The sequence below is a fragment of the Macrobrachium rosenbergii genome, chromosome 42 (genome assembly GCF_040412425.1).
Source record: "Macrobrachium rosenbergii isolate ZJJX-2024 chromosome 42, ASM4041242v1, whole genome shotgun sequence".
Taxonomy (NCBI): domain Eukaryota; kingdom Metazoa; phylum Arthropoda; class Malacostraca; order Decapoda; family Palaemonidae; genus Macrobrachium; species Macrobrachium rosenbergii.
In genome coordinates, this window is record NC_089782.1 from 2983464 (window position 1) to 3010721 (window position 27258).

Here is a 27258-nt window from a genome sequence, read left to right on the forward strand (position 1 = left end):
CAGAATCTCTTAAGATCATGTTGGAGAATCCCAGGGTAAAAGGAACATCTGTTAGATATAAATTGTAAATGGAAGCTCGTTCCAGCGAGTGCACCGTTGTTTTGGTGCTACAGTAAACTCCCAGTAATGGTCCCCCTCCTGCACGAATACTTAAAACCCCTCTAAAAACACTTAGAACTGCCTATTTTTATTTTGATAGTTTAAACACAAGAAAAACCCTCTAAAAATGCTTATACCTGAGTATTTTAATAGTTTTATCACAAAAAGTGCATTTAGTCATGAAAATACAGTAATTAGTGAATATTTCTCAGTGAAAAATACAGCGAATGGGCGAATTTTCCACGAATAGTGGGTAGATACGTTCCACAGAGAAAGCCACGAATACGTGAGTCCGTGAATCATGAGAATGCGAATATAGGGGTTTACCGTATATGGGAAAGGCCGATAGGACTTTATAAGTCATGCCTAAAGAAGATCGTAAGCCAAGCCTTACTCAGTTTTGAAGAACTGAACTGTATACAGTACTGGTAGAACTAGAAGGAATCATCAATGATAGACCATTAAGTTACATGCCCGGGGATTTGAATCAATTGGAAATTTTAACCCCTAATCATTTGATTCTTGGAAGAAAGCTTAAGTCCTTCCCAAGAGAAGTAGTAAATTAGGAAGAGATCTCTGGTGACCCTACTGGACAGAGAGAGTTCACTGAGAAAAGATCCCTGTATGTATCCAGCTCATGCGACAACCTGTGGAAAAGATGGGAGAGGGAGTATTTAACAACGTTAAGAGAGACCCATCGAGTCGGAACGATGCATGACTCTTGGCCCAGGAAAGAGAAAGTAGTCCTCATTCATGACGAGGGGCCAAGGATCAAGGGAAGTTGAGCCAAGTGATCGAGTTACATATGGGGTGGCGGGACAAGGTCCCAAGAGTGGCTACTCTAAGAACGGCCCATAGCCACATCGTGAGAGCTGTAATTAAGTTATACCCCTTAGAGCTGTGGCAGGAGATAAGGGAAATTAATCCTGAGACAGAAGACATTCAGTCAAGCACCCACCTGAGCAGAAGGATTGCTCAAATAACTGCAGAAGCCAGAAAGGCATTGGTAAGAACAGGACTATTGTAAATAATGTAGGCATAAGTTTTCTTGTGGAGGAGTATGTCAAAACTTCGACAAGAGATTGTACTTTTCCGCAAGTTGTGGTATAGTTTTGCGTGTCTTCCTTATTTACTTAAAGTGAAAATGCGTATGTGGAAGAAGGATGTTATGTTACGTTGTATGTGTTTAGTTTTGAAAAGCGTTGTTTGGTTTTACAGTAATACCCTGAACTTGCATGATTCGAATTGCACGAATTCACAAACACACGAACTTTTCATTGGAACCTAACTGATTGTCATACACGAGTTCTTCACAGACATGCGAATATTTGGAAATACTGAGAAACCTTGCAAAAGTGTTTCTGTTTAGTTTTATGTATTTTATAAGTTTTCAAGCTTTAATGTGTAAATTGAATAACATTATTAATTAATAAAAGTAATAATCTCTCCCTCTCTCTCTCTCTCTCTCTCTCTCTATCTTTTGCTGAGATGAGAGAATTTTTATAGGACATGTATATGTTTGTTTGGATGATAATTAAATTTTTTACCTAATAATAAGTAAAGTACTAATTTTCAAATAATAATAATAACAATAATAATAATACAGTGAACCCCAGTATTCGCTGGGATGCATCCCCACCCCGTGAATAGGTCAAATCATGATTGCTTACAACGCCCCTCTAAAAATGCTTATACCTGTCTACCATGAAGATTCAAACACCAAAGTATGCCTAAAAATACCAGCCTACATCAAATATACATTAAACTATTACCTTATTACTGTATTAATCTTTGAAATGATACTATTAATATAATTTCCAAGCCATCTTAAATATTTTATCATTACATGTATCTCTTCGCATTGTATGGCTTACAGCTGTAGGTGAAACTAATCCAGTCCCCTACGTATTCAGCCACACATTTTCTTTCATACAGTTATAAGCCGTTCCGTTTTCTTTTCAGGGGAACCATTGGTATTTTTATACAGTATGAAATTCACAAAAAAGAGACACAAAATTTAAAAAACGTATGCACATTTTAAAAATTTAATACTACGTATTTCTGGGTTTTCGACCTGTTTCAGCGGTGAAATAACCTTTCAGCACTTATTTCAAGGTAAAGCTATTGCTAAATATACCAGAGAAAAGCTAAAAAGCTAAGCCGAGTTACTACTACCCGGTGCGAGCTCCATGGTATGGAGTCGTGTATGAGAAAGGGTGAGATTGTCACAATCACAGGCCTCCGCCCTGTAGATCTTCCCAATGTCAAAAGTCCCACCGAGTGAGGTGCCGTTACATACCCCGCACCACTCGCGGACTGTAAACAAGCCGGCGTCACCCTCATTCCACTTTTAGCACGCGTTCGCGGTTGTTGTGATTCTCCTCGTGTGCGCTTTTGTTGGTTTTTTTTTTTTCAAGCAATGGCATCTTCATTGGATTCATCACCTAAGTTGAGTACCATCTCTATGTTTTATTTGGGTGGTTGAGAAGTTTTATTTCCCCTAGTTATATAATTAGGGGATTTATTGTCAGTCTCATTCCCCATCCCGACGCCATGTGACCTTATGTCGGCTCGGACCAGGTCGGGGTTTTCCCGTCCCCCTCCCTTATACCCTTTTGTTTATTATTATATATATATTCAATTGGGTTTTTATATATATTTTATTACCCTTCTCTGGGGAGTCCCTTTTATTGTCGTTTAGGCTTGAGTTTCCCCCTCGGGCCTATCCGCCATTATTCCTTGTTATACGTTATAATTTGGACATTGCTTCCTCCAGGGTTGGGATGTTTTGTTTGAGATGGTACGTTTATGCTTATATTGCTTATTTTATGCCAAGCGCACGGATGTCTTTGATAATTACAGATATTATCTGAAAAATTTTTGTCTGGAAGGTCGTGCCATTTTCCTCAGCGCTCATATCGCGTGAGGCTTGGTCTCCCTTTCTACATGCGCTTATGATTATTTAGATCATTTCATTTTGCCTAGGCTAAGTTACTGTAAGTTGGTGGAGTAGTTACTTCTCCTGGGTTTTCCCTCCCCAGTCCCCAGCTGGGTAAGGTTAGCCTAGGCTATGGCTTGGCGGTCCTCTACTGGCCAGGAGAGAGCTCTGTGTGTAGGGGGATTCATGGTGGCTTCCCTTTATGTGGCGTTGGTTGGTGAGTGGGGCTGACGCTTTTCCCTCTCCCTATTTCGGCCTTTCCGTTTAGTCTTTACAGGACTAATAGTTAAGCTGGAATAACGAGGGTTCCTCGTGTTACCCCCTCCTTCCGAGCCACATCTTCGGGTTATTCTCCACTTCATGTTTTATCCCTCCTAACACATTCTCTCACCTATCGCCTTTCCCCCCCCCCTCTCCCACCCTTGGTTAGCTTTCATTTATATGTTATCTTACCAAGGCCGAGATTTAGCCTTTCCTTTTCGCCATAGCCTATACCCCCCCTCCCTCTGCATTGATTGGCTGTTCTCTCGTCACCTGATCTTATCCGGTCATTCCTTTCGAGACTACAGTAGGGGACCAGGGTGCTCCCACACCCCTGTTTCCCATCCCTTTCTTTGCTTTGTCTCTGAGTGTTCCATCTCTTCCACTCTTTCAATATCGTTTGTACATGTTCGTCCGATCTTAGAGAGGAGTAGATTCTCATGGCGCCAGGGGTGTGCCTACCCACTCCTGGTCGCTACCAGAGTCCCACACTCATAGCCTATACATCCCCTCCCCTTCTTGTGTCAGTATCGTCTTTTCCCATCCGAGACACCTCGGGTGGGGAGACAGTGTTCTAGTTGCCAGTTTGAGTATCCCACCTGACTGTCTTCTGCCGTTCACACGGTGCGACACTTATATTGTCCTCTTCATATTCACCCTTTTCCAGTATCTTCTCTCCACCAGCTATTTACCTTGGTGTTTTTCTTTTGCTTGGTGGCGGATGTTCTTGTTTTCCCTACTCCGGTGGGGACGGTGTTTTAGTCGGATGGTGTTCACTACACCTCCTCCCGCGTCACCGTTCTAAGTACAAGACTCTCTCCGGCCCCAAGTGGGAAAAGTATACCTATAGTAATCTTTTCCCTAGTCGCAGATGTTTTTGTTCACTTCACATACATACTTATTATTATCTACCCTTGGCGCTGGATTAACTCCGGCTTCTTGGGAGTTTTTACATATCCGATAGGCCCTTTATCTCCCGGTTTACTCCGGCGGGTCCTATCCGGATATATTTTTTATATATATAGGTGTGGGTATGTGGGTGTTCATTTATCAATAATTAATGTTATTTAATGATATGTTAACTATCCTTTTGGGACCTTCCCGTCGTTCGGATTAACTCGGCGGTCCCTCTAGGTAGTTAATCATGTTGTTCCAGTAGCCCCCGGTTAATTCCGGCGGGGCCTACTTGGATTACTACTATTCTAAGACACTACTACGGCAAACTACTCCAGCGGTCTTATTAGCATACTCATTTATCGTTCAACTTACAGATGGTGCGTTGTCAGGAGCAGGGGTGCACCGCTGTGCTGAACCAGGCCAGCGGGCATGAAGTCTGCAGGTCCCACTCCGGCTGTGCTGTCCACGTGGGGACCTGACTATTTGGCACCGGACGGTTGTGTAGTGTGCTCGCTCTTCTGAGCAGGTTCTGGACGAGTCGGTAAGAAAATCTTCCACTCCGGATTAACGTTTATCCTCAATTTTGTCTTTGATGGATAATTGTAACATATTCTCCTTTTAGGAGGCCCAATCACCTATCTTCCTTTCCCCCTTTTCAGATTGACCGCAGCTCCGGGACTCCGCTTTATCGACCCTCAAGTCCTGGGTCGGCGGCCGGGAGGAACGTCGGGGCAGGGAAACCCTACATCCTCTGCAAGGACGTTTGCAACGTTCTCTTCCCGGCGCCTGGATCTCGGCTTCCGTTGCGGATGAAATAGCCGCCCCTTAATCGCCGGGATCCGGGAGATGACGCAGCCCTCCCAAGAAGAAGTCGCTGCTTGCGGTATCGTAGCGGAGGACGCGTTGCGGCCCTCAACCTCAACCTGGAGCCCATGAACGTGGACTTGGAACAGCCAGGTAAGGGGGTAAGTGAGGCAGGTGATCTATTATTTAGTTCTCCCTCTTCTACTGCTTCTTCCTTCAGAGGATTTGTGAAATCCTCTTGCCTTATGGACGGTGCAAGGTCTACCGTCCCTAAGGTTAAAACTGTTAAGAAAAAGACCTTGAAGTCCCAGAAGGTCCGCTCCGAGGTTCCCTCGAAGATGTCACGGCCCCTAGCCCCGTGCCGTCTCGAGCAAGGCCTCTACTTCTGGGAAGGAGCACGGTCAAAGCATAGTAAGGAGACTCCTACCCCTCCCTTCCTTTGACGCGGAAGCGTTTGCTGAGCTTCTTATGAAGCAGTTTGACAAGAGAGTTGACGACAAGCTGTCGCAATTCTCGAATCAGCTGTCTTCTTCAAACGCTTCTATGCTCTCCTTATCAGAGGAGGTGAAGTCACAGAGGACTTTGATCTCCGGGTTCATGAGTGGCGGAGCGGCCAACAAACCCTTCTCCGTCCCAGATACCTCCAACCTGCCCCCTTTCGATAAAGGGAACCCCTGGCGCCTGACCCTCTTTGCTCCCCAACATGAGGGTACTCTCACTATTGAGGACTTAGGCACTCGCAGGTTGGAAGAACTGGAATTCTTCCACCAAACCTGAAATCCCCTATGCAGGATATGCCAGGCTTACAGAGGAGGCTTGGATCCGGTCCGATAAGGTCCCAAAGAGACAGTCATCTTCCCGAGGGACCAGGCCCAATCAGCCCTACTACGGACCTTGTCGGAGTGGCAGGCGGAGAATACAAAGCTCACTCCGGCAAAAGGTGCATTTACCATGTTCTCTCTGGGGGAAGCCCTCCCCACTCCATGCACCTCTAAAGTCGCCTCCCTCACCAAGCAAGCTTGCGTGGAGGGCAAACCAGTTCCTCATCTCCGGAGATAGATCCCACATCACTGGTCTTACCCGGAGATTCCCAGTGATTGGGCGGCAACCCGGATACCTTTTACGGTTACCCGGCTGGACCCTGACTGCGCCTCTAACCTCTTTGTGAGCAACTCCCAGAATCCCAGAGTCGCTCCTGAAGGCCGAAGCAGACGCAAAGGACAGACTTAGTAGGTCCTTAAACTCATTGACTTTGGCAGAGGCAGCGTCAGTGGTATACTGCGAGGATCCTCTTTTCCAGGTGTTGACGAAATATCTCCTGGAAGTTTCCAACAGGACCTCTATGATTTTGTAAAGGCCCGATTGAACTGCCGGGAAGCACATCTTTTCGGCAGCTTCTATCCGTCATGAGCCTAACAGGCTCATAAAAAGCTCCATCTGGGGAGCTAACCTATTCCCCTCAGGAAGAGGTTGATGCAGTCCTAGCAGAGGCAACTAGGGCCAACCAGAGTCTCCGCTCCCGTTGGGGTTTGTCCTCCAAGAGGAAACAATCTGAGCCGCCGAACTCACCTAAACAAGGGAAGAAGTTAAAGAAATTTAAGCAGCTCCCGACTCAGACAGTACTGCAGGCCGTCCAGGTCCCCGGCCCTGGACATCCCTCAACCTCCCAACCTCAGCCTCAACCTCAGTATGTGCTGGTTCAACCCAGCCCATCAACCTCTCGCTGCCCCTTCTTACGTTTCCTCCCCTGCTTATAATGCCTCTTATGAAAGCCAGGGAGCATTTCGGTCAATCCAAAATGCAAAAGGAACCAGAGCTAGAGGGTACTTCAGAGGTAGAGGTTCATCCCGCTCCTCCTCCCAAGGAAGGGAGGCAGGGGATCTAGAGGAGGCAGGCCCTCTCCTGCACAGTGAGATATCTCAGGTAGGCGGGAGGTTGTATCATTTTCGGGACCAGTGGAGCTTCAGTCCCTGGGCCCAGAGCATAGTCTCCAAGGATTGGGGTGGGGTTGGATCAAGTCCTCCCCCGATCAGGTTCCATCAATCACCCTCCAAGGCTCTGAAGGACTTTGTGAAAGATCTGTTAATAAAAGAGGGCAATAAAGCGAGACATCTGAAATTTCAGGGCAGACTATTCAGCGTCCCAAAGAAAGGTTCAGTCAACGAAGAGTAATTCTAGACTTGTCCCGTCTAAGTTCCTACATTCAATGTGACAAGTTTGAATGCTTACAATCTCGCAGGTTCGGACCTTACTTCCCGTGGAGCCGTAACCACCTCTATAGATCTTTCAGACGCCTATTATCACGTCCCGATTGCGAGAAGGTTCTCTCCTTATCTGGGGTTCAGACTAGGAAATCAAGCATACTCATTCAGAGTCATGCCATTCGGTCTCAATATAGCTCCCAGAATCTTCACCAAACTGGCGGACACGGTAGTTCAACAATTCCGGTCCCAAGGGATCATGCTAGCCGCATACTTAGACGATTGGATCGTTTGGGCGTCCAACGTCGACGAATGCCGGAGAGCAACAGCCATAGTAATCGGCTTTCTGGAATCATTGGGCTTCCAGATAAACGGAGAAATCCCGGCTAGTTCCGGAGAGTCGCTTTCAGTGGTTAGGAATCCAGTGGGACCTGGGAACACACAGACTATCCCTTCCGCCGGCCAAGCGGAGAGAAATAGCGAAAGCAACCAGGCAATTTCTCAAGAACAAGAAAGCTTCCCGTCGTACCCAAGAAAGAATCTTAGGTTCTCTTCAGTTTGCTTCAGTGACGGATCTTCTTTTGAAATCCAAACTGAAGGATGTAAACAGGGTTTGGCGGAGTCGAGCCAATGTCAGATTCAGAGACAAAGTATCTCTGATTCCACCGATTCTGAAGAAGAGACTCCGGCCTTGGACGTCCGTCAAGAGTTTATCGAAGTCAGTGCCCCTTCAGTTCCCTCCGCCATCCCTAGTGATTCACACCGACGCTTCCCTAAGCGGGTGGGGAGGATATTCCCAACACAAGAAGGTGCAAGGGACTTGGTCTACCATGTTCCGCCAGTTTCATATCAATGTTCTGGAAGCCATGGCAGTCTTTCTAACCCTGAAGAAACTGCGCCCGAACAATCGGATTCATATAAGATTGGTTCTCGACAGCGCAGTAGTAGTGCACTGTCTGAACAGAGGAGGTTCCAAGTCGAGTCGGATCAATCAAGTTATGATAGCAATATTTTCTCTAGCAAACAAACACCAGTGGCATCTGTCTGCTACCCACCTTGCAGGGGTTCGGAATGTCATTGCAGATTCCCTGTCCAGGACAACTCCGCTGGAGTCGGAATGGTCCCTGGACAAAACCTCCTTCAGGTGGATTTGCAACCAAGTTCCGGGTCTCCAAGTAGATCTCTTTGCAACAGAGTGCAACCACAAACTACCTTGCTATGTGGCCCCCAATCTGGACCCTCTAGCCCACTCCACAGATGCAATGTCCATAGATTGGAACAAGTGGAAAAGAATCTACCTCTTTCCCCCAGTAAATCTGTTATTGAAAGTCCTTCACAAACTCAGGACATTCAAGGGCCAAGTAGCCTTAGTAGCTCGAATTGGCGAAGAGCAACTGGTTTCCACTTCTTCTAGAACTGAAGCTTCCGGTGTTTGAAAATTCCCAACCCAAAACTGAGCGCAAATAGTACAAACTCAGACTGTGTCAGCTTCCTCAAGAATTCAGAATGCCTAGCTTTGTGGATTTCATGAAGTTTGCTGCTCAAAGGGATGCTAATATTGATCCTATTAACACTTTGTTCCTAGAGTCAGATAAAAGGGAATCCACTCTTAGACAATACGACTCAGCAGTTAAGAAATTGGCACTCTTTCTAAAAGAATCTGAAGCTACAGTAATGACCACTAATTTAGCCATTTCATTTTTAGGTCATTGTTTGAAAAAGGTCTGGCCCCTAGTACTATTACTACAGCAAAATCAGCCTTAAAAAGATATTTTTGCATGGGTTTAAGATTAACTTAACAGACTCTTATTTTTCGTCTATCCCTAAAGCCTGTGCTCGTTTGAGACCAGTAACCCGCCCACAGTCGGTTTCCTGGTTCTTAAATGATGTCCTTAAGTTAGCCTCAGAAATAGATAATCATAACTGTTCTTTCACTAACTTATTAAGGAAGACCTTATTTTTAATTAGTTTGGCTTCAGGTGCTCGAATTTCTGAACTGGCTGCCTTGTCTAGAGAACCCAATCATCTGGATTTCCTTCCATCAGGTGAAGTGTTACTAGCTCCTCACCCTAAGTTCCTAGCTAAAAATGAAGATCCTCAGGATAGGTGGTCCCCATGGAAGATCATCCCCCTCCCACAAGACCTGTCTTTATGCCCAGTCTTTACCCTGAAAGCATTCTTAGACAGAACCTCACACATAACTTCAGGGCCTTTATTTATAAGGGAAGGGGAGGAACCATTTCTTTGAAAGCCATTAGACAACAGATCCTATATTTCATTAAACATGCAAACCCAGATTCAGTCCCAAAAGTGCATGACATCAGGGCAGTGGCCACCTCCACTAACTATTTTCATTATATGAATTTTGAGGATCTGTCAAAGTACACAGGGTGGAAATCCCCTGTAGTCTTTAAACGCCACTACCTGAAATCACTAGAAGCTCTAAAATTTTCTACAGTGGCGGCAGGGAACATAGTTCCCCCACCAGTATGATTCTTTCTGTACTCAGTCACTCTCCTCCCTCCTACCTGCCTCATTTATTCCCCTTTGGTCATCTCCAGGTCAGGCAGCTTCACACCTTCTCCTGACCATGTCATGAATTTATCCTGTTTATTGTTTACCTCATTTACATATATTGTTTTGTACTGTTTTGTGGAACACAGTTTCCTTGTATTAGTTTTAAGTATGTGTTTAGTACTTAAGTCTGTAATTTTAAGTACTCTTCTCCATTCAGGATCTTGTATTCATGTATAATTATGTTATTTATAAAACTAAGTATATTATGGTGTCATCATTATGTCTTAATGCCATTCTTACTACTAAGTTATTAAAACTCTTGCAGATGTTTAGTTTTATTACTTTCCTCTACAATCTTCTTTTGTTTCAGAATGGTATTTTGATTTCTCTGTTATTATTTCACCGGCTGACACAGGTCGAGAAACCCAGAAAAAGGATTTTGACAAAGGAAAAATCTATTTCTGGGGAGAGACCTGTGTCACCCTGGTGACCCCATATTTCCTCTTTTCCCCTGGTCAAATACCATTCCGGTGTGGGGTGCTAATGTGGAATGTGGGTGCCCGCGGCTTGTTTACAGTCCGCGAGTGGTGCGAGGGTATGTAACGGCACCTCACTCGGTGGGACTTTTGACATTGGGAAGATCTACAGGGCGGAGGCCTGTGATTGTGACAATCTCACCCTTTCCCATACACGACTCCATACCATGGAGCTGCGCACCGAGGTAGTAACTCCGGCGTAGCTTTTAGCTTTTCTCTGGTATATTTAGCAATAGCTTTACCTTGAAATAAGTGCTGAAAGGTTATTTCACCGGGTGACACAGGTCTCTCCCCAGAAATAGATTTTTCCTTTGTCAAAATCCTTTATTTGTACCTGTCTACCATGAAAGGTCAACACCAAAGTACTGTATGCCTAAAAATACCAGCCTACATCAAATATACATTAAACTGTACCTTATTACTGTATTAATCTTTGAAATGATACTAATTAATATAATTTCCAAGTCATCTTAAACATTTTATCGTTACATTTATACGTACATACTGTATGGCTTAGAGCTGTAGGTGAAAATAATCCAGTCCCACCTACGTATTCAGTCACACATTTTCTTTCATACAGTTATAAGCCGTCCCATTTTATTTTCAGGGGGAACATTGGTATTTACGTATGCGTAATTCACAAAAAGAGACAAAAAATTTATAAAAAATTTATGCACATTTTAAAAAATTTCATACTGCTGTACTTATATATGAAGATTACTACATACGTAAATCACATGGGTACTCACCAGCGATGAATGTTGATTAAAGATGATGATGATGAATTAGCTGTGCAGTGCGATGAATAATGATGAAGATATGACGGCACAGCAAAGCAGAGTTGTTACAACTCATCTGAGGGTGCCTCTTCACCTTCAGGAGGCACTTCTTCAGTTGATTTGGGAGGCACGACTTCAGGCGGTTGGGGAGGCATTTCTTCAGGCGATTCGAGAGGCACTACTTCAGGCGACTGGGGAGGCACTTCTTCAGGCGATTTGAGAGGCACTACTTCGGGTGATTTGGGAGGCTTTGGAGGGGCCTTCTTCGTCTGTTTGATGAACATGTTTTTTCATGGTGGTGAGGGTTTGATTATAGGGCTCCCATGCGGAATCAAGCATGTTTGAAAACTTTAAGGAGGCGTTCCATAAAGGATCCCATGTTGAAACATACTCCTGCATATCCTGAATCATTCTCTTCATGTCGGACAGGCGTTCCAAAAGTCAGGCCGCTCTCCTCTTCCTCCTGCTCCTCCCCTGAACCTGGCGTATCTACTTCCTCACTGGCAGACTGGTCAGCTCTTCCAAATCCTGGTCCATCAGGGGTCAGAGTGAGCATCAATAAGGGTGCCAATTTCATCCTCGGTGATGTCCACCTCGAAGCCTTCCCACCTAGAATCCTCGCCAACTGGACAGCCTTATTAATGGCCGAATGTTGAATTTCTTCAGGAGAAGCCCCTGTAATCATGAACACACCAGTGTGCCACAACTTGTTCCAGCATGCGTTCAGGGTCTCCTTCTTCATGTCATTCTGTGATCGGCTGATGATGGTCAGACATGTGGCAATGGTGAATTTACGCCAATATTCTTTTAGTGTAAATTCACTGTCACTGTCCATTGCAGTTACAAGGTGCTGGAGGGGGTTCCTGGTATAGAGTATCTTGAAGGCACGGATCATGCCCTGGTCCATAGGCTGGAGGAGAGAGGTGGTGTTGGGAGGGAGGAACTCAAACTGGACTCCCTTGTAAGAAAGATCGAGAGGGTGGCCACCAGCATTATCCATAATCAGCAACACCTTGAACTCCATGGCCAAGTCGTTCAGGTATTGCCTAACTTGAGGGATGAAGCTCTGATGGAACCAGTACTCTGTGAGGACTTTGGTGATCCAGGCCTTAGGGTTATGCATCCAGAACACAGGAAGCAATGCCTTGTTCTTATTCTTGAGGGCCCTGGGGTTTGCAGCCTTATAAATGAGGCCTGGTTTAAGCATGAAACCAGCTGCATTCCCACACATGATGAGGGTAACCGTATCCTTCTGGGCCTTGAATCTAGAGGCTTGAGCTTCGTCCTTCATAAGGTATGTCCAGGAAGGCATCTTCTTCCAGAACAGGTCAGTCTCATCCATATTGAACACCTGTTCTGGATGGTAGCTCTTCCTCGATGATCTTCTTGAAGGCCTCGGATATTTCAAATGGCTGCTTCAGTGTCTGCAGATGCAGCTTTCCCATGTAGAGTAACAGACTTTAGGTTGAACCGCTTTTGAAATCGGTGGAACCACACCTTGCTGGCCTGGAAACCTTGAGGCGCTGATGATGGTCCTGCTTGGGGTTCTTCCCCCTCTTCTTCTTCTGCTAGTTCATCAAAGCCTAGAAATTCCAATTCGCCTTCTTCAACGCCTTCCTCTGCCTGTACTACATCGTCGCCTTCCTTAGCAGTTGATAACTGAACTGCTGGTGGAGTTGTCGTGCTTTCTCGCAAATGATGTTGGAGTCGAGGGGCATGTTTATCTTCCGGCAGTCCTTTATCCAGATTGCCAGAGCGGATTCCGTTTTCACAATTGTTTTATCCCGCACTGTTGCAACTGTCTTTGCACTACCAAGTCAGCTCATACTCACAGACTTGCGTATCTCTGCCTCTTTCTTCTTGATATATCTCACTGTGCTCTCATTAACACTGAAATGGCGACCAACTGCTGGCAAAACTTTTGCCCTCCTTTAACATGTCAAGAAGTTTCACCGTCTCCTCGAGTTTCATAACAGACTTCTTTCTTTTAGACTCTTTGCCAGAAGGCTTTGAAGGAGCAGGGCGTTTTTAGGAGGCATTTTAGGGCGAATACCGCTGATGCACAAAGATAAAAAATCTGAAACGGACAGACGACGGTTTCACACGGTAAGATGCTGCGAACTATACGCACAATCTGAAGATGATGCTGTGGAGTGTCCTCCCAGAATTTTGTGTTCGCGAGTTGGTTGTGAATGTTCAGCCAATCAGCGCCAAGGAAAATGAATGGTGCTTCTGGATTGGCTGCTTTGCAGATGACAGCCAATAGTGTGTCAGTATCACTGATCCTGGGTACACAGCATCCAGCATCGCGATTTCTTTGTATTTGCAGAGAGGTGGCTTGGATGAAGCACTTTTAAGAAAAACAAATATATATTATTGAAATTTTGCTGTGTTTACGTTAATATATTACAGTACTGTAATATTTGAAAATTAGTAAATCATTTTAACTTACAAAATGTATTTACAGCAGTCATTATTACAGTAATATATACTTTACATACATGAAAATGCTACGCATTCAGATGTAAACATACATTGCCCTGCAGTATTCCTGTTGTCTTACGTATTTTAGATATGCTCTACGTACTACCCGTAGCACTGTACTATACTATGTATCATCCTAAAACACTTTTTGTATGTAATATTTAAAAATCATCTTACAACAAAACATTTTTTATAAAATGTATCTTTACTGTATTCGCAAGAAGATCCGTGTTAGTATATGTACACACAACCAGTAGTACCATGCGTGTACCGTAGCGGCAAATTATCGGCAAATGACCCAATACAGTATAACCCGTTTTATTGCTACTGTATCTCACGTTTGTTTGTTTTGCATGTACAGTACTATGGCCTAAAAATATTTTTGAAATCGTGCATTAAGATGTCCTCTGAATGCTCTGCTTCTTCTAAGGCCTCTGGCCAATAGCCTACAATTACTGTAATGACTCATGAGAAGAAAGTACTGTAGACATGATTGTTTTTGTCAAGAGAGGGCAAAGTCACGGAGAAGTAGCAGTCCATTACAGCATGACATTAATTTGATGTCAGCGCATTGAGCATGAACAAGGTAAAATACTCATGCAGCCCTACTGTACCACCTTCGTTGCCATGTTCAAATACCTTAACATGACAGCGCCTCCCGTCATTCATCGTACTGCACAATTAATTCATCATCATCATCATCTACAGCATACTGAAATCAACATTCATCACCAGTTACTACCCGTATGATTTAACTTTACAGTACTGTATTATTTATTATTATTAAGGTACCCAGTGTAGTATTACATAATATTATTATTTAATTTCTATTACTATTATATGTACAGTACTGTAGTACAGTATTATTATTGATTTACATGATTATTTAATGTTATTATACAATAAATATGAAAATACAGAATACTATTGCTATACGAAAAAGACAAAAAAAATCTGCATCCACGAATATCGAGTTCCCGCGAATATTTTTATAGATATGTTCCATAGTAAAAGCCGCGAATGCGTGAGTTTCCCGCGAAAATTTTTTAGATAGGTTCCATAGAAAAACCCGCGAGTGGGTGAGTCCACGAACCTTGAGAATGCGAATACGGGGCGTTCACTGTAATAATAATAAAACTGTAATTACAAAATTCGTATGTGATACTTATTTTAAACCAACAAATTCTTTCCCTCATCTTTTGAGAAGAAGCTCAAATGAAAGCTGTCAGACATGTCACTTGAACATGACAAGAAAGGGGAGTGTTGCTGATTAGCGGGCCAAAGTTTTCTCTCTCTCTCTCTCTCTCTCTCTCTCTCTCTCTCTCTCTCTCTCTCTCTCTCTCTCTCTCTCTCTCTCTCTCTCTCTCTCGTTTGTAGTTAGCGCAACCTACGTATTACTGTTCCTCTGTATATCTTTACCTGTACAGTAGATAATTTTAAATTGATTTACTTTTACCTGTACCATCTACAAACTGTAAATGCACCGTTCTAAAACATAGAGACATAGAGCATTTCAGAACAATGAGAGTAAAGTTTTTAAAAATGAGGTTGAGAAGACTTCTAAAAATAGATCGGTGGAATGGGGGGAGAGAGAAATAGTATACTAGTCTTCACACACTCATATATTCTTATGCTAACCATTTATTTCCTTTTTTAAGGGTAATGTATTAAGCTAACTTTTAAATGAAATTACTTTAACTTTAATTTCATTTAAAAGTTAGTTTCATACTCAATTTCCATTGTAAGGGCGACAAATCGCGCCTCTCCTTCCTTGTGTTTCTCCTTTCAGATGTACATTAATCATGTCATGTATTTTACCTGAGTTTATTTCAGATTCTTTATGTACCTCATCTTATGTATCATTGTGCTTGCCAGCCTTTCTGATGCAGCGACATGTAACTCTACCTTTATAAACACCTGGCCTTTCTGTTTTGACATGTAAATCTACCTTTTATATGCCAAGTAGCACTGTTTGGCCTATCATTAACAGACTAACTACAAAGTTGTACATATTTTATGTTTGCCAGAAAACACAAATCTTGTATGGATGCAGCAGGGGCCCTTGGGTGACGTATCATAAGTCGCTACCTTTCCGTCCACTTTTTGTCTTATAAACACCTGTTGAGAATAGTAAAGAATCAGTCTCTGTTTTGACATTTCTCTTGAACCTCACATTTGGTGACCCCAGGTCAGGACAGGTAGCACTGTTTTGGCCCAACCATTAACATAGTTTTGACTGAAAAGCCGCACCCTACCATCAAAAAGCCTTTAGTTTGACTTTTATCGGCGTAAAGTTTAGGCCTCTGGTAGCACCCTCCTGGCAGAAACCGTGCCATTAACCCATTCTAAACGCAATCGACTGGACGTATCATTAAGTCAACTAAAATTGTCTGTCGGTGTAACTCATGGACGTAGCCATCGTTTCGACTACAAAAAATTTCAACCTTTGGTCAACTTTGACTCGACCGAAGTGGTTGAAAAAATGCAATTATAAGCTAAAACTCTTACATTCTAGTAATATTCAATCATTTACCTTCATTTTGCAACAAATTGGAAGTCTCTTGCACAATATTTCGATTTATGATGAATTTTGAAAAAAATTTTTCCTTACGTCCGCGTGCGGTAACTCGGCCGAACATCTCAGAAATTATTTCGTCACTTTGTCGTAATGTTTGCACTGTCTTATATTAGTCGTTACATAAAGTTTTATATATGAAAATGTGTGCAATTTCATGTAGAATACAACAAAAAATAACTCATGGTTGTAGCTTTTATCAGTTTGGAAATATTTTCATATAAATCACGATGTGCCAAAATTTCAACCTTCGGTCAAATTTGACTCGGCCGAAATGGTCGAAAAACGCAGTTGTAAGCTAAAACTCTTACATTCTAGTAATATTTAATCATTTACCTTAATTTTGCAACAAGTCGTTACATAAAGTTTTATATATGAAAATGTGTGCAATTTCATGTAGAATACAACAAAAAATAACTCATGGTTGTAGCTTCTATCAGTTTTTAAATATTTTCATATAAATCACGATGTGTCAAAATTTCAACTTTCGGTCAACTTTGACTTAACCGAAATGGTTGAAAAACGCAATTGTAAGCTAAAACTCTTACATTCTAGTAATATTCAATCATTTACCTTCATTTTGCAACAAGTCTTTACATAAAGTTTTATATATGAAAATGTGCGCAATTTCATGTAGAATACAACAAAAAATAACTCATGGTTGTAGCTTCTGTCAGTTTTTAAATATTTTCATATACTGTAAATCACGGTGTCAAAATTTCAACCTTCGGTCAACTTTGACTCAACCGAAATGGTTGAAAAACGCAATTGTAAGCTAAAACTCTCACATTCTAGTAATATTCAATCATTTACCTTCATTTTGAAACAAATTGGAAGTCTCTAGCACAATATTTTTATTTATTGTGAATTTTTGAAAAAACTTTTTCCTTACATCCGCGCGCGGTAACTCGGCGAACATCTCAGAAATTCTTTCGTCACTTTGTCATAATGTTTCCACCGTTTACATTAGTCGTTACATAAAGTTTATATATGAAAATGTGCACAATTTCATGAAGAATACAACAAAAAATAACTCATGGTTTTAGCTTTATCAGTTTTTAAATATTTCCATATAAATCACGATAAATAGAAAAATTCGACCAACCGGTCAACTTTAACTTTCGACGAAATGGTCGAAAACTGCAGTTGTAAGCTAAAACACTTACAGTCTAGTAATATTCAATCAATTACCTTCATTTTGCAACAAACGGGAAGTCTAGCACAATATTTTGATATATGGTGAATTTTTGAAAAAAACTTTTTTACGTCCGCGTGTTACGAATTCATGCATCATTTTGTGATAATATTTTTTCTGTGTTGCTTTGATCGTTTTACAATTTGTCATATACCAAAATCATCGCAATTTAGTGTACAATACAAAGAAAAAAAATAACTCATTAGCTTTAACCGTTTTGCTCACAGCGCGATTTGTATACAATTATATATGAATTTTTTTTTGCGCTGTCATATATTTCAATATTTGCATACTAAACTTCAGGCAATGTCAAAAAAAGGAGCCAAAAATGAACTCTTAATTTTTTAATCTTAAAAACTAAGTGTGCTGTGATTTTTTGAAAAAAACTTTTTTTCTGCTTCGGTGCTAACTCCTGAACGCTGCCGGCATACGGCAGACACTTTCGTAAATAGAGGCTCGGCATTTAAGGGTTAACAGACTAAATACGGCATATCCAAAAGGGCACGTTTTGGCACTTCGTTCGACCTCTTGAACAAGTCAGCACCATTAACGGACTAAATACAGTGCATTTTCCCGCGTTTTGGTGCGTGAGAAGTAAAGATGTCAGAAACAGAACCTCAGTGCGAACCCTCGAGCATCTTCTGTACACCTCTCTCACCAACAAGGCCAGACACAGTCAAACTTCCCCCATTCTCCTGGCAAAACACATGGCATCATGGTTCTGGCGCAGACAAGCATTTTCGCATGGAGTGCATCTCAGACGATGCTACAAAATCAGACATAGTCATGACGGCGCTCCCAGAAGAAGTATTCAACAGAATCTTCTCCTGGCTGGACACGCAACATGACAAAGTCACATACATGGACTTATAGAACAAACTGCTGAATTCCTACTCCATGCCCGTGTCCGAGAGAGTGCTGCGCGCATTCGACCAATTATTCCAGCCCCTCGGAGATGCATCACCCAGGGAAGCCTGGGACCAGCTGCAGGGGTTGATAACCCCCCCCAGGTCGCAACGAGAACGGGAGGAAAAGGACAATAGACCTAACAAAAGCAATTTTCCTTCAGCGCCTCCCGCAGGAAGTTCGGCGTCAGATAAGGGATGCAGAGAACCTGGACATAGATGCCTTGGTCGACGACACCCAGAAACTTTATGAGGCCACCAAGGCCTTGACATATGCCACTTCCCTTGCGGCCGCCGCCCTGGGAGCCTGCAACCTGTCAGAGGAAGACGACGACGATGGAGACATTAACGCCGTTTATAAGAAAAGACCACCACTCAGAGAGCACAAGACTTGGCCAAACCTGGCGTGGTGTTTCTACCATAAAAAGTTCAGGACCAACGCCAAAACCTGCAAGCCTCCGTGTTCTTTCACAAAAAACGATAAAGGCAGCCACAAGTAACAGCTATGGCCGTGAAACCCAACTCCCCGCCCAGCAGGATTTTTCATCGCAGACGAGATTTCCAAACACCGCCTGCTGTTTGATAGGGGGGCAATGCAGTCGGTTTTCCCACCATCCAGGGAAGGTTCAGAAAAAATACCTGACTCAGTACCCGCCCTCATAGCAGCAAACGGAACTCCCATCTGCACTTATGGCACGACAACCCAGACTATCTCAATCCTGGAGCGCAGATACCACTGGCCTTTCGTCATAGTGGATGTTAAGTTCCCTCTGCTGGGTGCAGACTTCCTAGGGCACCACGGACTACTAGTTGACGTTGCCAGACAACGCCTTCTCGACACAGGGACGTGCCATTCCTGTCAGCTCTCCACTGGACCCGGGATGCCCTTCATCTGCTCCACAGCCCCCAACAGCTACACGTCCCTCCTACACGAGTTCCTGGACGTGTTCAAACCAGAACTGCGCCAGTCACCTGGGGCTTCAGTAAAGCACGGCATCTTCCACCACATCACCACGATGGGCCCACCAGCCCATGCCAAGTTCCGACGTCTGTCCCCCCAGAAGTTACAAGACACCAAACGGCCTTCGCAGAAATGGAATGCATGGGCGTCTGTAAAAAGGCATCAAGCCCGTGGGCATCCCCCCTCCACATGGTAAAGAAATCTGATGGTTCATGGAGGCCCTGCAGGGACTATCGGTGCCTGAATTTGGTAACAACACCAGACAGGTCCCCAGAAGAACACCTTCACCACGGCCACACTGTCGTGAAACGCCTGCAGGACAGTGGATCAGTCGTCAGGTTTGACAAGTGCATCTTCAGGAAAGAAAAAGTAGACTTCCTTGGCCACAAGATTTCCCCAGCAGGAGTGTGCCCCATGGCCTCTAAAGTAAAAGCTATAGAAAATTTCCTGGGACCACAAACCATCAAGGTCCTTCAGGAGTTTCTCGGGATGATAAACTACTATCGGCGCTTCATCCCAGACGTCGCCCACATCATGTACCCCTTGACGTCAGTCCTGAAGGGGAAATCAAAAACACTAACGTGGGAAGCTCCGCAGCAGCAGGCATTCATCCAGACGAAAAGGGCCCTCTCCAGTGCCACCACCTTAACTCACCACGACCCCGCCGCTGCCCTCAGGTTGACAACGGATGCCAGTAACATCGCCTGCGGTGCAGTACTTGAGCAGCTGGTGAACGGCACGCCCCAGCCCTTGGCCTTCTTCAGCCACAAGTTTTCACCAGCTGAAACCCGCATTCCTGTTGGACAGCGAAGTTTGCAAAGAAGTAGGCAGGCGCCCCAGAGTTTCCCCGCAATATCTGCCTCCAGATGCACCCGCTTCCCCACCAAGGCGGTGCCTGGGGCAGCCCAGGAAATGCACCCAGCCATCTCCAGGTGTCAACTCCACCCCGTGCCAGAAGCAGGGGCCAACTCCAACTGCCCCAGCGCCTCCATGATTAATATTGTTTCATCCAATAATTGCTCCTCTAATTATTGTCTTGGGTGGGGGAGTATTTGTAAGGGCGACAAATCGCACCTCTCCTTCCTTGTGTTTCTCCTTTCAGATGTACATTAATCACATCATGTATTTTACCTGTCTTTATTTCAGATTCTTTATGTACCTCATCTTATGTATTATTGTACGGCCTTTTGCCGATATGTATATCTAACTTTTATATGTCATGTAACGAAAGCTGTACATATTTTTATGCTTGCCAGAAAACACAAATCTTGTATAGACGCAGAGAGGGCCCTTGGGTCGCCTACTACCTTTCCGTCCACTTTTTGTCTTATAAACACCTGTCAGGAATAATAAAGAATCAGTCTCCGTTTTGACATTTCTCTTGAAATAAACACCTGTCAAGAATAATAAAGAATCAGTCTCCGTTTTGACATTTCTCTTGAACCTCAAACCATCTTTTGATGTCTAACATAAGAATAACACTCTCTCTCTCTCTCTCTCTCTCTCTCTCTCTCTCTCTCTCTCTCTCTCTCTCTCTCTCTCTCTCTCTCTCTCTCTCTCTCTCTCTCCATGGTAATTCATAAATAATTTAACTTGATATTTCAAGTAAGAACAGTATCTCTCTCTCTCTCTCTCTCTCTCTCTCTCTCTCTCTCTCTCTCTCTCTCTCTCTCTCTCGTGTGTTATTTTCTCTGTCTAAATAATTAATAAATAATTTCACTCTCTTAAGTAAGGACAACCCTTATCTCTCTCTCTCTCTCTCTCTCTCTCTCTCTCTCTCTCTCTCTCTCTCTCTCTCTCTCTCTCTCTCTCTCTCTCTCTCTCTCGTTCATAGTTAGCGCTCACACATTTTTACAACTTATTATTTCTCTGTACATCTTTTTCTGTACAGTAGATAGTTTAAATTGATCTAATTTTTACCTGTACCATCTACGAAATGTAAATGCACTAGTGTGGCAAATACGTTCTAAAACATGGAGACATGATAACTAAGAGTTGTATTATTCCAAATAAAAAACACTTTGTTCATGAAAAAGCATTTCAGAACAAAGAGAAATAGATGAAGAATGAAGAAGTTATTAAAAGAGATTGAGAAGGCTTGTAAAAATAGATTGGTCAGAAGGGGGAGAGAGAGAGAAATTCTCCTCCAACTCTATTTTTATGTCAACCTCTTATTTCTTTTTTTAAGGGTAATGTCTTAAGCTAACTTTTAAATGAAATCACAGTAACTTTAATTTCATTTAAAAGTTAGCTTAATAATTCTGGAGCATGATTAGGGTCATATTTAGTGTTTAAACTTCAGAAATGAGCATTTGTTTGCATATTTAGAGACCGTGCCAAACTTACGCGAAAATTCGTCTTGTGCGAAGGGTTCTGGAACTTAACCTCATGTAAGTTCGGGGTATGACTGTATGAACAGACAGTCCCCGGTTATCGGCGGGCTCGGTTATTGGCGATCTGAGTTTTCAGGGATTGTCTAGCAACAAAATCAGCAATTTTCAGTGCCGATACATACCTAACAGAGGCCCTGATAACCGAAAATCACCAAAAAGTGCCGAAAATCACCAATTCTCTGTTATTGGCAGCTTTTGCTCATTGTCATGCTGCCGGAACGGAACCCCGCCAATAACCAGGGGCTCCCTGTATTACAATGTACTGTATGTGTAATAGTGCTTAAGTATTGGTCATCAGTTGTTAGTTGAATGTTTGGTGTTGGTCAGTGGCAGTTGTGAAAATCACTCTTGTTACAGCTGTGATGCAGTGGTGTTTTACCTAGGAATGACTCAGGAGATTCAGCCATAGTTGTTGGTGCCTTCAGATTCACTTAAGTATTACCTTTCATTTAAAGACGTTTTAAGATTTCCTTTATTAAGGTATGCATACTGTAGGATAAGGAGAATTTCTTGGAGTGTTCTTAAAATGAGGATTACGAAGTAGAGATTGTGCTCACGTCAATCTCAGTAACAATTTACGCTGAGGATGTTGACTACGTCACCTTAAATAATACAGGGAGTCCCCAGTTTATGAATGGGGTTCCGTTCTTACGCTGCGTCATAAGCCGAAAATTGTCGTAAACTGAAAAATCGTCAAAAATCCTAAGAAAACCGTACTTTCAATGCTCTGGGTGTATTGGAAACGATATAAACTGCATTTTTATTGATTTTTTCATCAAAAAAACTCAAATTTTTATCATTCTGCCTTTTGGAGCCATATTTCTTCTGTCGGATCAGCGGACGTGTTGTAACCCTGGAACATGCATCGTAAACCGGGAAATAATTTCTGATGAATATGTGAAAAGTGTCGTAACCTCGGAACGTCGTAAGCCGGACCCGTTGTAAACCGGGGACTGCCTTAGTAAGTTGGTACCATTTATGTCTTGGAAAACATACACAATGCAATATGGTTCTGACTGTGAGTTAGAATAATATAGTTTAAGTAACCTGGGTGTCTTAGCATAAAACTTAGGCTGCAGTTAGGTTAGTTTTTTCAAACCATTGAGGCTATATGATCACTTACAACTTGAAATGCTATACTTATTCTGAACAAGTCCAAATAGTGTACCATCTATATTCTTAGTCTGGCATGTTAATTACAGTTTTTTATTTCAGGAAATCAAGAAATCGAAAAGCTCCTGTTAGCTATTATTGTGTGTTTTTTTTATTTCAGCATGAATTGTACATCAGAGCATTTAACATACTGAATGGTTATGCACCTATTGTTACTCTGGAGGATGAGCAAGCTTACAGCAGACGATTAGCACAGTTGCTTGATGATCATAAGGTATGTTAAAACTGTAAGGCGATTGACAAAAAAGTAGCATTTAGTTTTATTTCTTTATAGTAGAGGTTAGCTTTGCATAATTAAGGGTAGTAATTCTTGTTGGTCATAAGTAATTCTTGTTGGTCCAGATATTATGATGCTGATGAAAAGTAATTTTTGGTGTTTCAGTGATTAGAAATGTTTACGATCATCTTTGTAATAATAATGTTACCTTGCTGTGTAAATGGAAAACAGTTCCTGGCATTGTCTGGAAATATGTCATATAAAGAACCAGACTTTTATTGCTCTTTCCATTCCATTTGACTTTATTACCAAAACTCTTTCCCTTATTGGCCAAGACCCAATGGTCACCCAATTTGCCATCCTTGCCCTGTCCACAATCTCTTTTGGCAAGGGAGTCTTCTTACTTTGTCCAGTAGAAGCAATTAAATTGTGCATGGTGAACTTGGATCTTAAGGATTTAAGCTTTAGACACTCCTGAGGACAGCTACAGAAAGAAGCAGATATCAAAGAATACCATTTTTTGTGTAACCCAGGCAGGTAATTTTGAGGGAACTCTGCATAAGTGGAGGCTTATTAATTTTACCTTCTAAGTTCTGAGCTTTGTTGCCAATGCCTCCCACCTAAATAGTGTTTCAGGCCATCTAAGTTTGTCGTACAAAACAATAAATCATGAGATAAGCATTATCCTTAAGTACTATGCAAAAAGGGTAAAGCATATGCAGCACCAGTCAACATGGCAGATTTCTGGATTGTGATTCATGTAAGAGTCCAGTGAGACTGAAGTTTTTGGGACCATGGAAATAATATTTGTATAATACAAAACCTATTTTACTTACAACCTTAGTAATCACAAGAGGCCTTATTTCCATATAGGAAATTCCAGTCTCACCAAACTGTTGTCTCAGCAAAAAGAGAAGCTCCCACTAGGATTTCCTGGACTACTCTGCCACATCCTACCAGCCCTCAGTGTACAGGCAGTCCCCGGTTAACGGCAGGCTCGGTTAACAGCGATCCTGTTTTATGGCTCTTGTCTAGCGACGAAAATCGGGCAATTTTCGCCGCCGAAAATCACCAATTTCCACTTATCGGTGCCGATACTTACCTAACAGAGGCGCTGATAACCGAAAATTGGCCCTTTTCGGCGCCGATAACCCCCGAAAATCGCTGAAATCGCTGATTTTCAGTTAGCGCCGATTTTCGGTTATCATCATACCCTCAGAAACGGAACCCCGCCGATAACCGGGGACTGCCTGTACTGTGTTTCATAATAGCATTCATAGCTTCTAAATGTTACTCTTCCAGTTTGTTGGTTTGGCAGTTTTTACAGCTGTGTAAGCCTTTTGTATCCTTTTTGTTTTGCTTTGCATGTAATCTGATTTTACTTAGCATGTTTTTTGGTTACAGTAGTGGGATTTGAAACAAATTTATTCATTCCTCTCAAAATTGATACTGAATTCCAATTTTACTCTTCATAGTTTCAGTTGAAGCAAGTTTAATTTGCCAAATACAGGCAGATCCTGGTTATTGACGGGGGTTCCGCTCTGAGGATGTGATGATAACTGACAATTGCCGCTAACTGAAAATCAGTGATTTTTGGCACTTTTTCAGTGATTTTCAGGGCTTATCGGCGCTAAACGCCAAAAAGCCCCGATTTTTGGTTATCAGCGCCTCTGTTAGGTATATATCAGGGCCAATACCCAATTATCGGCGCCGATAAGCAGAAATCTGCAATTTTCAGCGCTGAAAATTGCTGATTTTTGTCGCTAGACAAGCGCCATAAAACCGGATCGCTGTTAACCGAGCCCGCCGTTAACCAGGGACTGCCTATAATATGCATTTTTATATAGAGTTATGTATATTATAGCACAGTGTGTCGTTGACTTACGGCTGGGATCCGTTCCAGCACCGTGCCGTAAGTTGATTTCTGCTATAAGTCGATTTCTCTGTTAACGGTGCTTACGGCGCCGTAACTTGAGTTAAGGCGCTGTAAGCACCATTAACTTCATGGTTATTCTTGCTGTTAGCGCCATCAACGATGCTTATGGCGCCGTAACTTGATGCAGCATCAAGTTACAGTGCTGTAAAATGCTAATGGCACTGAAAAAGTGCCGTAAGATCGAATCTGCGTAAGTTGGTGGCGCTGTGAGTTGAGGACGCACTATAGTAGGTCCTTGATTTACAGCCGGGGATCCATTTCAGTGCTGCGCTGTAAGTTGACTTCCGCTGTAAGTCTGTGTTTAGCCTTTAACGGCACTTATGGCGCCGTAACTTGATGTTGCATCAAGTTAGAGCGCCATTAACTTGATGCCTATAGCGCTATCAGCGGCGCTTATGATGCTGTAACTTGATGCAACATCAAGTTACGGCTCTGTAAGACACTGTTAACGGCGCTGAAAAAGAGCCATAAGATCAAATCCCCATAAGTCGGTGATGCACTGTAATTGTATGATTAATGAGTGTTTATGAAAAAATTGTATTATAAAATCAAATTGTTCCTACACATATACAAACCCTTGGTCTATACACATGGGGATTGACTTTCAGCTCAAGCTGGACCCAGCCGCTTAACTAAAAACAAGGTGGTTATTGGTAGTTGGCTACCGATGGTAGTGGAGGAAACTGCCATCCAGTCGGCATGCATTCACTTTACCCTTCTGCCGAAGTTTAAGAGACGCGTCTCTTCTGCTAAATGCCGTTCTACTTACCGTATTTGATGGCTTATAAGACGCATGTCTGCATAGGACGCACCCCAATTTCAGCAGGACATTGAGGGAAAAAAAATAAGGTTTCCTAGCCTATGCTCATATGATTTTGGTAAGTAAAAACTGTAGTATTAGGTTATCATATGCATATTGTTTCTTACCAACAGAATCAACAAAAACATTAATAAAGAAGTTATTTACCATATTTATATTTATCAAAATATGTATTATACAATCAGCCATTTACTACGATCGCATGTTTAGGTCTGCTGCTGAAAGCTACCTCATAGGTTTACCAATAGATTGCAACACATTCATTTGTAAACATTGTTTCTTACCGCAGAACCAACAAAAACATTAATAAAGATGTTACCTTGTAATATATGTTATATATATCCATTATATATTATAAAAGTAGCAGGAATTGTCAACCACCAATTGATCGAAGCCATGTTGTTATGCGTAAAGAGAATGTTAGCAGGAATGCCAACTACCAACTGAACAAGCCTTGTTATTCGTAAAGCTCTCGAGATAATCACCGATAGGTGGCAGTGGATACTGGAAGTCTGTAAATGTGGAATCGATCGCTGTAGATGACGATAATAATATTAACACATTTTAATGAAAATATCGATAATAACAACGTAGATATTGATTATGATACTAGCAGTAGTAAATGCGGTGATGGTAAGTGTGATAATGATAAATAATTATAATAAACTTTGGTTTTAATAGGTTATTAGAATAACACCGAATGTTAGGCTGGGCTACAACATCTACGTGACGTTTCATGTATAATTCGGCCAAAATTCTTAAATTTTGAGCCTACATTATTACATAGGACGCAGGGGGATTTTTTAGGCCATTTTTTTATTAAAAAAGTGCGTCTTATATGCCGTCAAATATGGTTGTTCTTTTTGTTCTTTTGAATATAATTGTTGTTTTGAGATATTTTGCATATTTGGAAATACTGCAACCTTACAATATGTTCTACTCTGTTTACATTATTATTATATTCACTCTTTCTTGCTGGGTAGCTGTTCTTACACAGTTATACTATGTAGCTGTTATCAACTCATTTTAACTGTATGGGCTTTTCTCTTTGACATTCTCTCTAAATTTCTTTTGCCTTTTGATATAAAGCAAACCCAACTCTTGTGTTAGCCTTGGTGTTCATTCTTTTATTCTGTTACTGTATATTTCTATTACTCATCCAAGGAGAGAGTTACTGCCTTTGCCTCCAACCATTCTATTTTTAGACACCTTCTCAACCTCATTTTATTGAACATCCTTGTTCTACATCTCTTCTCAGATTGTCCTGTAGTGTTTTCTCTGTGAAACAAGCAGGACTTTTTATTTTGACTACACAGTTACTTGAAATGTTGTAGAGCTTGAGAGGCTTGAGATGGAGTTGGGTTCTGTTGCTACAGTGCAGTGGTTTTGTAATCCATTGTACAAGAGCTCTGCTTGCCTTTGGGCATAGAATCCCCTCTCCCTTGGCACAAGAAGGAAGCGGAGGTTTATGTTGCAGGACCCTTAGATAGACTTTACCAGTTTCAGCAACCTGTCTCCAAGACCAGGAGGTGTAGCTATCTATAGTTCTTGTCTACGGTTCTTGCTC

The 27258-nt window shown here is 42.4% G+C and overlaps 1 protein-coding gene across 1 annotated transcript in view; it reads left to right on the top strand.

The window, feature by feature from the left end:
- Nucleotides 1-27258, top strand: part of LOC136827879 (branched-chain alpha-ketoacid dehydrogenase kinase-like) — a 446871-nt gene that overhangs the window by 131093 nt on the left and 288520 nt on the right. Inside the window, 1 exon segment of the mRNA XM_067085342.1 lies at nucleotides 22819-22932. Coding sequence (XP_066941443.1) covers nucleotides 22819-22932 — 114 coding nt within the window.